Source organism: Ambystoma mexicanum, chromosome 7q, assembly GCF_040938575.1.
Source record: "Ambystoma mexicanum isolate Mex_15411 chromosome 7q, UKY_AmexF1_1, whole genome shotgun sequence".
NCBI classification, from domain to species: domain Eukaryota; kingdom Metazoa; phylum Chordata; class Amphibia; order Caudata; family Ambystomatidae; genus Ambystoma; species Ambystoma mexicanum.
In genome coordinates this window covers 992,251,198-992,264,565 of record NC_090941.1, presented here as the reverse complement: position 1 = coordinate 992,264,565, position 13,368 = coordinate 992,251,198, and the positions used below count along the sequence as shown (strand labels likewise).

At 50.2% G+C, this 13,368-nt stretch overlaps 1 protein-coding gene across 2 annotated transcripts in view; it reads left to right on the top strand.

The window, feature by feature from the left end:
- C2CD3 (C2 domain containing 3 centriole elongation regulator) overlaps positions 1-13,368 on the top strand; it is a 594,096-nt gene that overhangs the window by 209,788 nt on the left and 370,940 nt on the right. For both annotated transcript variants that reach the window (XM_069640138.1, XM_069640137.1), the window contains one exon: positions 10,294-10,800. In XM_069640138.1, the coding sequence (XP_069496239.1) occupies positions 10,294-10,800 (507 nt within the window). The remainder of the gene's footprint in view (positions 1-10,293; positions 10,801-13,368) is intronic.

The following is a 13,368-nucleotide window of genomic DNA, read 5'->3' as shown; positions in this document are numbered from 1 at the left end:
ATATTGTGCCATTAGCATGTATATGACACGGTCTGTCTTTGCCCTATGTCTTCCCCAACTCCTGTCCGCAGTAATCCGATGGCCTAAATAATCATACTCCTTTAACCCTGAGCTATTGACCGTTCACTTGAATAGATGTTTTCTCTTTTCCATCTACATTACCTGTGGTGAACCATAAGAAGGACTCTGACTAGAGTGGGTCATGATTCATGGGTGTTTATTTAAATAAAAGAAAATTCTCCAGCATGGGGTCTGGCATGGATTCACATGCTCATGCATATTCCCCGTTGTCAGACCGGGAATCCTCGGTAAAAGAAAAAGGTTTCACTTTCACTTACAAACTGTCTTTCTCCCATAAACCCCAGCTACTGACTGCCCTCTACCTTAGCCCCTCCTCTGGCAGCCATCTTCAGATTTTTACCCTACGTTCAAGTGTTGGGAGTCCACGTGTTTTGCTCCAAATGCTTTTCTACGTTTTCGCTCTTTTTTAATTAAAAAGTTCCTATGTTTGTAAAACGGAGACCGTGCGCTCTTTCGCTCCTTGCACCGGCAAGCAGGGATCAGTTTGTCGGTGTCTTTCAATGCCCCTCAAGGGCAAGAATCGCTGAGAGTTCATCGAAGATTCTAGAAAGCCATCGGGCGTACAACGCACGCTGGACCATGTCGGAGGAGAAGGACAGAGGTTCCCTCTTCCAGCTGCGGATAGAGGAATGTGTTTGTGGAGGAGAAACACTCCCATTGCCTCTACTGTTTCCATCCGGACACCAAGGAAGCAGATAGTGAAATCTGCCTTGGTTTCTCCAAGCGCACTGTCAAGGATCGTCACAATAGGTTGTCGGCGTGGCTCAAGGCCAAGACCTCTACCCTGTGTGGCAAGCAGGAGCATGCCTCACCCAGGACCGGCCAGTCCGAGGAGTGGGCTTCTAACTCTTTTGAGGGCGCACCATCCTTGGAGGCCCAAGACAAGGCCAAGCACCGCAAGTCCATTTCCGCCGGGGTTGCCGCGCAATTGGGTCCTGCGACCAGCAGGGCGTTCTCATCTTCACCGTCTACCCCCATCTCAAGTCATCGCTTTAGCTCCTCCTCGAAGAGGAAATCGGTTAACCCAGGGAAACTGTGGGAGAAACTGGAGAAGACCTAGGCGTAGGGTACGTTTTCCGACCTGCCCCTGATAGTCCAGGTGGTCTAGGCAAAGTCATCCTCGGAGGTAAAAGGGGCTGACCCCGATGGCACCCAGAGTGGACCCCCCCCCCCCCGGCACCCACAAGCCGGTGGAGAAAGCGCAGCAGAAGAGGATGGCATCCCTGAGCCCGATACCGACTCCTCAGGACGCAAAAAGTTGGGTGGGGGGAGTGGAGGCCTCTACTGTGCTCTAGGGCGCGGATATTTCTTCTTGTAACGAAGAGGACCTGGTGTACGTTCACACTGTCCCGGAGGACGTGGGGAATGAGGATGGCGGAGACGCCGAGGGGGGCGCCGACGGGGACGATGACGGCAGAGACGCCGACGGGGACGACGACAGCGGGAATGCCGACCCCCATGACACCTCCCAGGGACGTATTGCTGAACATCCTTTCAACTCTCTACACGCTTGTGTCAGAGATCTAGAAGAAGATGCTAACGGCACCAGCTGCACCGCACCCCCTGCCAGCAAAGAAGAGGAAACCTCATCAACCGCTGCACATGCCCTCCCCACTAGGGATACAGGGACGGACAACAACGGTGACCGCCGCCGAGGGCTTCTCGCCCAGACGAAGTGGGATCGTTCCACCCCGTGGTCTCCCGCGCGTCTGAGCTCTTCCAGTTGACGCCAGAAGAGACCAAGAAGGAAGGGTTCCTTTACCAACGCCGTGAGGCCAAGAGGAAGACCATTCTGGTGGTGCTCTCCTGGATGGCGTTTGGGATGAGGGCCTGGCGCTGATGAGAAGTCCCTGTGAAAAGAGACCGGCTGGAAAAGACATACCGGGTGCCGGAGTCTGCACCCAAGTGCCTGCAGTCGCAGCCCTCCCTGGACTCCGTGATCTCAGCAGCTGCGAGAAAGAAGTCTTCAAATCCCTCATAGTCTGCTTCCGTTCCCCCGGAGAGCGAGGGGAAGACGTTCGAGGCCGTAGGTAGAAAGGTGATCTACTCTGCAACAACAATGGTCAAGGCAACAAATGCGTTTGCAATCCTGGCCATATATACAACAAGGAGCTGTGGTATAAAATGGCCCCACTGCTGGAATTTCTCCCCGACGACAAACAGGTGGAGGCCCTGGAAATCCTCCAAGAGGGTGAGGTGGCATTGGACCATTACATCACCGTGCACATCGCGGACACAGGGTTCCGACAGATGGGGAATGGTGTCTGCCTCTGTCGTCGTGGCTGGTTGAAAATCACCAACTTTCAGCAGGAAGTTCAGACAAGGGTCCTGGACATGCCTTTTGACGGGGACAATCTCTTTGGGAAGGCCGTTGGCAAATCTTTGCAAGCCATCAAGCGAGACACAGTGATGGCCCGTGCCCTTGGCACGCTTCAGCAACATCATCCTTCCTTTTGTGCCTTCAGGGGGAAATCCGGCAGGTCGTTGAACGGTTTCGGCGAGGATCATCCTCGTACCGTCAGCCCTCCCGTTCCACCACCCAGGAGGCCTACAGGGGTCGTTACAAGGCTTTAGGAGGTGGCAATGTCATTGCTCCCAAGGTGGCACGCAGCCCAGAAGCAGGATTGAACCGGCCAGGACGCAATTCCCCACCCATGCACCCCGGTGGGAGGCAGGCTGGTGGGCTTCGCCAGCGAGTGGGAAAAGATCTCCACTGACCGATGGACACTCTTGCCAACGGACACACTCTAGAATTCCAGCAGAAGTGTCCCCGGATACCACCGGTGGCCCGGCAGGAGCAGCACATCCCTCGGCTCCTGCAGGAAGTACAGGCCATGTTAAGAAAAGGTGCGATAGAGCTGATTCCAAAGCGACTCTGCAGCACCGAAGTCTACTCCAGATACTTCTTGGTAAAGAAGAAGACCGGGGGCCAGAGGCCCATTCTCGACCTGCAGCATATCAGCAAGTACCTCAAGTCCCATAAATTCAGGATGGGTCACATTGCAGCATGTACTCGGCTAACTGGAGGAAGGAGACTTATGTCGCTGGATGTGGAGGACGATTACTTCAACGTCCCCATTCATGAGAAGCATCAGAAATTCCTGCGCTTAGTCTTACAGGGAAAGCACTAACAATTCAAGGCCCTTCCCTTCAGACTGAAGTCGGCGTCCAAGGGTGTTTACGAAGTGCCTGGCACCAGTGGCGGCCCATCTGTGTCTACAAGGGATACATGTGTACCCGTACCTCGACAACTGGCTCATCCGTGCCAAGTTAAGGGAAGTTGCAGTCGAACACACGGAAAGGACCGTCCGGCTGCTGACGGATCTGGGGTTCTCCGTGAACTATCCAAAGTCCTGCTTGATTCCATCGCAGAACTTGCTGTTCCTGGGGTCCAGGCTCAACACGGTGTTCTGCCTGTCGGCCCCCTCGGAAGAGAGAATAGTGGCAATACTGGGCAAGATGCAACAGTTGTTGGCACTGAAGACCGCCATGGTGCAGACCATGAAGTCGCTGCTCGGCATGATTTCGTCGTGTATTTACCTGATCAGACTGTGCAGTTTGCGATGCGACCGACCCCTTCAGGAATTCCTGGACACTCGGTGGATCCAGGTGTCCGAAAGCTTCACAGACAAGATTGTTCTCCACGAGGAGTTCCGTCGAGCGATAAGGTGCGTGGGGCATGTGCTCCAACATCTCTGGGGGCACGGATTTCCAGAGCTCCCCCTACCAGGAGACGATCACCACAGACACTTCCCTAGAGGGCTGGGGAGCCCACACCGGACGTCTCCATGCCAGAGCCCTGTGGCTACCGGACTAGAGGGATCTCCACATCAATGTCTTGGAACTGCAAGCAGTGTTCTGGGCCCTCTAGTTATTCCATCCGTTCCTCAAGGGCAAGGTGGTGAGGGTCTTCACAGACAATACCACCACAATGTTCTACATCAGGAAGCAAGAGGGCACCAGATCCCCAGGGCTCTCCAGAAAGGCACAGGACTTGTGAATTTGGGCCGTTGCCCAGGGGATGTTCCTCAATCCTTTTCACCTGGCGAGAGTCCAGAACACCATCACCGACTCCCTCAGCAGGGAGCTGCGCCCTTGCCATGAGTGGGAGCTTCGGCAGGATCAAATGGACAGCCTCTTCCTCAAGTGGGACAGTCCCAGATCGATCTATTTGCGACGGCGACAAACTCCATATGCCAGAGATTCGCCAGCAGGTTCCACCGGCCTAGGAGCATGGGGGGGGGGATGCGTTTTCCTTCCCGTGGGAAGGCCTGTTCCTGTACGCATTCCCCCATTGCCTCTCCTGCTGCGAGTCATCAATCAACTCAAACAGTGCCGATGCAGGATGATCCTCGTCGATATGGCGTGGCCGAGTCAGATTTGGTACCCGGACCTTCTCAGCATGTCGACGGCACCTCCAATCAAGCTGCCAGTGGTTGCGGATCTGCTCACCAGAGGAGGCGCAATCCTACATCATGACCCGGGATCGCTGAACCTGAAGCCCTGGCTCCTGCAGCCTTAGAGTTTGATGGGTACAAGCTACCGGCAGACTGCAGGGAGGTCCTTGCCAGGGCCAGAGCAAGCAGCCATATCTGACTTTCCACGACCCAAGGCTGGTGCTGAGGGCACACCCGTCCTTCATGCCAAAGGTTCCATCAGAATTCCACCTGTAGTGCATGTGTGAAAACGAGTTAAATAACCTGGCCCTTTTGCGCTGAGGTTCCGTCGGAATTCCACCTGTAGTGCATGTGCGAAAACGAGCTAAATAACATGGCGCCTTTGCGCTGCCATTTTGGACATTCACTTCCATTACCGCAATGAAAGCCTACGTTTTCATGGGCTCAGTAAGCAAATGCGAATTCTGCAATGGTTGCAAGGTCACATAGTGATGTCAGATGAGCTAACTGTGGAGGATAGTTGTTGTATTGACCTCTGAAGGACGAGCCGAGAAGGGAGTCGGAGCTTTTGCAGGTGCAGTGATAAGGGGGTGCTGAGAACAAAGGCGAGGGAGAGAAGCTGGGTTTTTCCACTTTTTGCTCCCAATGTCTTCTGTCTTCTCTTCGGCCGAGGGCAGTGTGGTAACCATGAAGGGGTGGGGATTTCCCCATGAGGTATTCCTCAGGGAAGATTCACAGAGTGAATTGGACCCCGAGTGATGCAGTCTCGCTGAGAGGGAGGACGCTCTGCTCGAGACCCCGTTAGCATGAGTGATCTCTCTGCCTACCTGCTCAAGTACTAAGCATGTTGTGGTGGCCGCGATGAAGGTGTCTTCTGCAACCATACTAACGGTAAAGCTCTTTTTCTATGTTTGTTTACAATGAACTGTATGTTCTGTTATGTTTTAGTTATGTGTGTGAATAAAGGACCTATAACAAGCTGTTTATTTTCTTCTAACCAGTAGTCCCCGTATGATTTATTGCCTCCCTGAGTCCAATAACTTGCTTTGGGTCCGTGTAAGGGTGCAGGAGTCTAAGGTCCCGGTGTGTGTGACCTGAAAAGCAAAACACCACTTCAACAAACCTTTGGTGTTACCTGTGTTTTTTCTGATACCTTTGTCGCTGGCTGAAAGGACTTTGCACTCGCTGGATGTGGCACGCACAAAGAGTTTCCAGAAGATGTCCCAACTATTTGTGAACTTTGGTCCTGTGAACCATGGGAAAGCTTTGTCCTAGGCTTCCATTTCCAGGTGGCTTTCCGGCTGTATCACGCAGTCACCGGTTGGCAAACCGATCGCTGCCTGGCTGCCCGAGAGCCCATTCCATCAATCGATCCCTTCAGCGACAGTGTTCCTGTCTGGTGTGCCCCTGCTGGACATCTGCTGGGTTGCTACGTGGAGGTCTACGCACACCTTTGCAAGATTTTACTGCGTCAACAGGGATTACAGGGATTGCAGAGAGCAGTCCAGGGTCGGCCAAGCAGTGCTACTCAACTTGTTCGCTTGAAGGTGAGCCTGTTCCGGAGGTAAGAGTGATTGCTTTTATTGAGCCTTGCCACCTCCCGTGGTTATGTAATGATTTACTGCTATGTATCCTTTATTCATGAGCACGTGAATTCATGGCAGACACCATGCTGGAGAAGGAACAAGTTACTTACCTGTAACTATTGTTCTCCAGCATGGGTCTGGCATGGATTCACATGCAAACCCTCCCTCCTCCCCTTTGCGACTCTACTGCCACTTTACGTGCTAACAAAATCTGAAGATGGCTGCCAGGGGGGCTTAAGGAAAGGGCAGTCATTGGCTGTGGCCGTATGACCCAGAGCTCAGTGATTGGTTTATGGGAGAAAGACAGTTTGTAATAAGTGAAAGTGAAACTGTTTTTTCTTTTACTGAGGATTAGCGGCCTAACGACAGGGAATATTCATGAGCATGTTAATCCATGCCAGACCTATGCTGGAGAACAAGTTACAGGTAAGTAACTTGTTCCATACCTATCTGGCCCTTCCGCTGTGATGGAAATTCCCTATCTAATAAACTAAAACTAATGGTACTCGTCAAGTCCCAAAAGAAAATAGACTTCAGCTGAATCCTTATGACTAACTGGCTCTACCACTTAAGAAAATGTAACACTCTGAAGGAGTCCTTATCAATTTACTCTGTTGCTGGCTTCTGCCTGCCCCAACATGTATATGACTTGTCTTCAGTCTCCACATATAATAATGTAGTTCAGTCTTTTTAGAGATTCTGTTCAGTTAAAACACAAATGTCCTCCGTACTTTTTTGTTTTCCCCTTTTGGAATATAAGGTTCTCCTCAGACTACTGTCAGCTTTTTATCACAGGTTTCAGGATCATTGGTAAACGTAGGATGCAGACTTGTCAGATTTGATCAGTTCCTCATACCTTTATTGGCTTTCACAGCCTTGATATAAAGCACACATATACTTTATACATAAGGCGTGTGCCTGTTCAATTTGCGCAGGCTCTTGTACCTTTTTTGGCTTTCAAAGCCGTGTTTCTTCAGTTTCCGTAACCTTGTCGATTTTGGAAATCTGGGAAACCAACATGATAGTACCCACTGTTGTTCTCACGTTGTTTGCTTCCTTGTTGGTGCTCATCTCAGCAGCATAGACACTTGCCGTGCATAGCTCAGGAACCCGGGCTCCATTCGTTCATCTGGTTTCAGCATCAGTTACCGGGCGCCAGGCACACCACTGCTCTCCAGTGGTCACGCCACCAGTGAAGACCGTCCTATTCTAGTTTCCGCCCTTTTCATGACCGGAGCTTCTTGCTCAGTCAGAGCACAGGCCATTCAGCTTCCAGCTAGAGGGTCTCGCTTCTCCCATACCACCCCTGGTTCTGAGGCTTGGTGTAGCAGTTGCTCTTCTCCCTCCCCAGGAGTCTCTCCTCGATTTGTAGTTGGCTCTGCTCTTATGCACGTCATTAGAACCAACAGAATGTCACCCATCTTCTTTGATTATGGCTTTCAGATGATCTTCAGCATTGTCTGAAGCTTAAAGAGTGAAAGAAGGGTCTTTGTTGCTTAGAATCATAACGGGAGATACCAAAGTCTTTCCAACACCCATATGGGTAGAAAGGATGTTAAGAACTGGGAGTTCTTTATTGGAATGGGAGTCAATGTCCCCAAGAGGGGAGTCCCTCCCAGTGAGGTCCCACTTGCCCAGGCCCCTAGAGAGGGTCTTGCTTAGCGGGACCTCCTCCCTAGCCTTAAAGAGGGTGCCTCCCCTCTGGGGTTGGGGGGGCAAATAGTCCAGATTTGTCACATAGCTTTGTATAGTAATATTGGGACCAAGGTATTTTCGGAACCATGTGAGTAACATACTGCAAGGGTGTGAAAGGTGGAGACTGACACACAGGTTTGGGCAAATACTTTTATATACCAACTCTAAGAAGGGTTTCCCTGTCTCATCAAAAACTAAATGTCAAATGTCCATAACTAAAAAGTCCACCGTCCTATGTCCAAATCCTACTTCTATTCCTTACACATATAAATGAACTAAACTGGATCAGTCTGTTCTGAGTCCTGAAGAATGACTCCCTTCTTCTAGACGAACACAGCTCAAAATTAGGGGGAATGTGTCCCTTCCCCTGGTCTTTCTCAGGGTTATATTTACAGTTCCACAAATTAGGGGCAATGGCTTCCATCCCCTGGCCTGTCTCTGGATATTATTTACACAGTTCCATAAAGTAGGGGGAATGTCTCCCTTCCCCTGGTATTTCTCACACCCCTGATGAGCCCCTCCAGTGTCTCACTTGGACAGACCTGGTATTCGACCGTACCAGGTACTGCAACGAAAAAGAGGGCTTGTTGGAGGATCTTGTCCTTGACCTCTGGCTATCCTTGACTGATGCTTCACAGTATCCCTGGTACACTCCCCTGCCAGGAATGCTGTCTCTCCATCAAAGGGTCTGTGACCCTTTTTTTGCGTTTTCTTATCCTTGGATCCCAGGCCCCTTCTCTTTCTTGGGTCCTCAACCCCTTTACAGTGGCTTCTCGGTTACCAGACCCCTGTTTTTGTATTTCTCGTTCTTGGCTCCCAGACCCCTTCACATTGGCTTCTTGAGTGCCCTTGAGGTCCCCGGGCCACCCCTGTACCTTCTGTATGGGCTCCTGGTCTGTAAACTCGGTCTCGGGCCTCCTTGCATTTTCCGGTGGTTCTTCTGTATTGTTTCCTGTCCGTGCATTGTCGTACGTGGCTCCCCAGCACTTCCTGGGATCCTGGCTGTGCGTATCTGCTAGACTGTCTTCCTCTGCCCTCTTCCGAGTTGGGATCCTCGGCCTCTTCCGGTCTTCGGTCCTCTTCCAAGCAGGTAGGGACGCTGTCTCTCCTTCCACCACATCCCGGTCAGTAGCTGCAGGTTCAGCTCTTCTGTCTGTGTGGTGGTTGCCTTGCTCTTGGTGCCTCTCGGGAGGGACTGATAATGTTGTTAGTCCTTCCCTTTTTAAGTTCCACAGAACACAAAAGCTATACTGCAAAATGAGATGGTCTTGTGAGTTGTTTCTGGTGTAGAACTTCTTCCTCGTCTCAGTATATTGCGATGCCAGTTCAGTGGAGTCAGTCCTGATCTTCCTCGTCTTAGTATATTGAGGGAATAGTTCAGTGGAGTCAATCCCGATCTTCCTCGTCCCAGTAGTAGTGGTACTATTCTTATAGCATAAATGCATGGGAGAACATATGTGATCAGAGGAAGGAAAATAAGCTGAGGGAAGAAAGGTGGGTGGGGGTGTACCATATTGTGTTATCTCCTGATGTTCTCCCTGTATCCCAGAGGGGGAATCCCTCCCCACAACATCCACTTGCTGAGAAGCATCCCTAGGGGGACTGTCAGGTAGCGGCCTCACCTCCGTTGCCTCATGGAAAGCGTCTCCCCCTCAGGGAGAAGAGACAACATCACAATTCTTTGAAATCAATCCCTTCAGAGGAGAGGCAAAACCTTTTCCGAGTCTTTGCTAACATCGTATGTTGGTAATGCATCATCCAAGTCATTTATTTATCAAATGAAAAGTAGCAGAGCCAGTACACACAAGACTTCCATGTTCCACGAGTTACTTAAAAATAGTCCATCATCTCACCCTCACAGCAAATCTGACCAAGTCTGCAATGAGGCTATATAGTGGAGTCATGATTTTAGCTCCAAGGTATTCCCAAAGACAATGCTCCGGGTCAATGAGTCAGGCCTAGCAACAAACTTTGACTTGCATGTACTTTTCAATCGGCATGTGTAGATTGACACACTGTTAGACTGGCCCTACTTTTTTCTGTGCCCATATTGGTATTATTCTTGAATATTCTTAAATCTCACCAGCTTTGTGTGGGACTTAAAAGCAATAGCACAAGGATACCCATGGGGGTTCTTTGAATTACCATCACTCCATGGCACGTGTCCTGTAGGGTTAACCTGAGAGTTACATGATGAGGGGACAGGGATTAAGGTTTCAGTTGCGGATTCTTGACTAATACACCCTTTGCTTTTGGAGCAGCGTAATACCCTGTGACATTACAGTTGTCAAATGATTCAGAATGTATTTACTTGAGCTATTTCACTGAATCATTGGCAGCCTTACTGACTCAAGTAATGCGCAGTTTACCAAACAATGCTAGCTGACTCGTCTGAGTCTTTGCACCAGGTATGTGTTATTTGATGTTTGATGAGCCCATTGACACCATGCATGTGGCCTATTGGGAGACATGCTGGCCTCTTGTTCCATGAATTGTAAATGTTAGCCTGATGCTGTTTTTCTTTTATGACACAGGTATCCATAGAGCTTGCAGGGGACAGTAAAGACTTTACTAGTGCCAACAGCAAGACTGTTGGTGCCACACAGCCACCCCCAATTTATGCTGTAACAAGTCCAGGGATGCAGATTCTGGAGCCTGAAAGTAATGTAGCTAATGTGGTATGTTTAGGACACAACTCCGCAAATGTCGAACGGATGCCCATGGAATCTCCAAAGCCAAGCCATGAGCCCCGACAGGTGACTAGGGAAGTTCCTCAAGCTGATTTCCCGCAGCACAGGCAAGTGCCTACATCACGGAATCTAATGAGTCAGTTCAGAAGCCCCACCAAGGAAAAAGAGGAGGTTGGCTTGTTGCTGCATGTCATCTTGATGGTGCCTGATGGAAAGGACTTTGTGACTGAAGAGAATGGGAAGCACTACCCATGCAACGTCTATTTAAACATCAAACTTTTCAGTGCGCCAGAGACCAGCACATCTTCTGTAGCATGGGGCACAACTGAGCCAACCTTTCTCTTCTCACAGGCAAGTCATAAGAGTGTCCTTAATATGTCAAAATCTATCTTTGGTCATAACTTCACTCTCCTTGGATTTCACATTTCTTATTATTTGTTAATGTTTCTTTTAAAGGAAGGTGGGTCTTCATGTTATATACACCATTCATTTATTTTGCTTATACTCATGTTTGACACATTTGGTCTAAGCCTTCCCCACAGTCCTTAAATATCCATGATAACTAGAATGATTTTCTTTTACAGGGAACTTTAAAGCACAATTCACGATGTAACACATTCATGATGGACAGCTTACTTCTGTCTGCAGCTATAAAGCCAGCATACGCTATAGTGCATAACTCAGCCAACAATGGTGTTCCACAGAACCACTTTTCCACATATTAGAACTTCTCTGTAAAACATGGGGTTGGAGCGGGATGGGATCGGAGATGCATGGATCACTAAAGCCCCTTGCTTGTAAAGCACTGTACCTGTAGCTTCTTGAGATGAAAATGTCATAGACCAAAAATAAGTATTTCTGATGCCTGTGGATCGCCTTAGAATCACATGCTGTGCATATAGTCAGATATCTAGTGGAAATTGCAGAACATTGCATCTTTCTTTCGAAGATCAAAAGGGACATCGACATGGGCGTGACTGTAACACTATCCGTAACGTGACGTGTAGTGTACCCAAAATCTCTCGCGTGTCGTGGTCTTTGCGATAGTTTTTTTCCACCTTTAAACTAGTTGGTCGCTTATGCAGAGCTCGTAAGAATTTCATATTGCTAAATTCATTCCCACCACCTATGGTCGCCTAGTCCTCTTCGACAACCTTCTAGACGACTGCTTCGTGGGTTTCCTGCCGCCAACGACATCTGCAACTGCTCAGTGACTGTGACCTGCTCGACGACTGTCAGCCGCGTGGCCTCGGCCCTCTGGCCTGGCCCTTACAGTAAGGAGAGTGGGGCTCTGGGTTTTTATTCTACTCTCTGAAAATGTATTTCCTTCACCCCTCCCTTTCTCTTCTTGATCTGGCTGCCGCTAACCTCGGCTATGGAGAGGACTCCTTTTAAATTCTGCCCCTCGTGTAACGGCAAATTTCCCTGGAAAGACACCCATCGCTGATGCAATCAGTGTCTTCCTCGTGACCACGTCGAGCGCTCTTGCATGGCCTGTAAACTCTTTCGACCGAAGGCGTTGAAAGACAGACGGACTAAATAGTGGGCGGCCTACGCTATGCAGGCCGAAAACCTTTCCCCTGTTGGCGCCATCGCTTCAGGCGACGAGCAATCTGTCGGCAGCCATGTCTCCGAATTGGAAGCCATCTACCCCTCTGCGGAGCCTGCGTGCTCCCAGTTGCCCATCCCCGACAGACAGGCCACTGGCACTGTTATGGGGAGATCACACCCGGGCGACAAGGGCACCCAAACACCACCTGTACTCAAGCACACAACCCCTAAGGCCTCTTCGACAGAGTTGTCAAAGAAGCGCTGGATGCTCACAGGATCGTGAAAATTTCGACGGCACCTTCCGAACCTCACGGTTTGACGCCCTCTACGCAACCACAATCACAGCATGCACCTGGGCAGCCATCTGGAACGGGCGTTCCCCCTAAAAACACACTGTCGTCGACACGCCATCCAAAGGCGCACAAGCGCCTAAGGACCCGGTGGAGTCACCGACCACGAGTGCGCCTTCAGGCGCATCAAGACCTTCAATACAGCCGCCGAAGCTCTGCCAGAACCTTTCAGAAATAATTTCGGTGGCCAAGGAGTACAAAGGCACCCCCTCTCGCCGAGGACTATTCTGAGGCCTCCTAGCCCCTCTCCATAGCCCTATTAGGAAAGTCTCCCCCTTATGGGCAGCCCTTCCCTCCTCCTGACCATTCAGCTTCCTCTCTATGGGCTAGGGAAAGGTTTGAGCGATATATGGGAAAAATGTTCCAGTTTATTGACTTTTCTGACCAATTTATTATACCCAAGAGACGTAGGGAAGTGGACTCTTGCTCCATCCCCTCCAAATTGCAGGAACTCCCCACCTCTGCACAGGAAAACCAAGAAGACATATTGAATGTCCCAAATGACCCAACCCAGGAGGATTCTTATGAAGAGCTTAACCACTTTAATGAAGACCCAGCTGATAAGGAGCCAGACTGGGGCCAGGCGCAGGACCAGGGCCCTTGGCTTACACCAACACATACCGCTGACCGGATGTCATCTGTCTAGATCTCCCTTCTCCTCCTCCACAAAGAGATTTATCACCTGTTGACGACCAGATGCTGTTTAACTCCATTTTAAAAAGTGCAGCCGACCATTTTAAAATTGCAACGCGCTAAGCCGTTCCAGACTCAGACTTTGTGGAGGATATCCTCAAGGAAAAGGCTCCAACTAGCCAAGCCATTCCTTTGCTAAATTCTATAAAGAGGAGCCTGGCCCCTTCTTTACTGTCCCTGTCTCTCACATGTGCAGTTAACCCCCGGGTTGAGAAATTATTTCCCCCATCACCCTCCGACCCCCTCTACATCAGTGGTCATGCCACTCCGTACTCCTTGGTCATTACAACCACTCAGAAAAGGGGAGGGTAGCACTGTCCTCAGC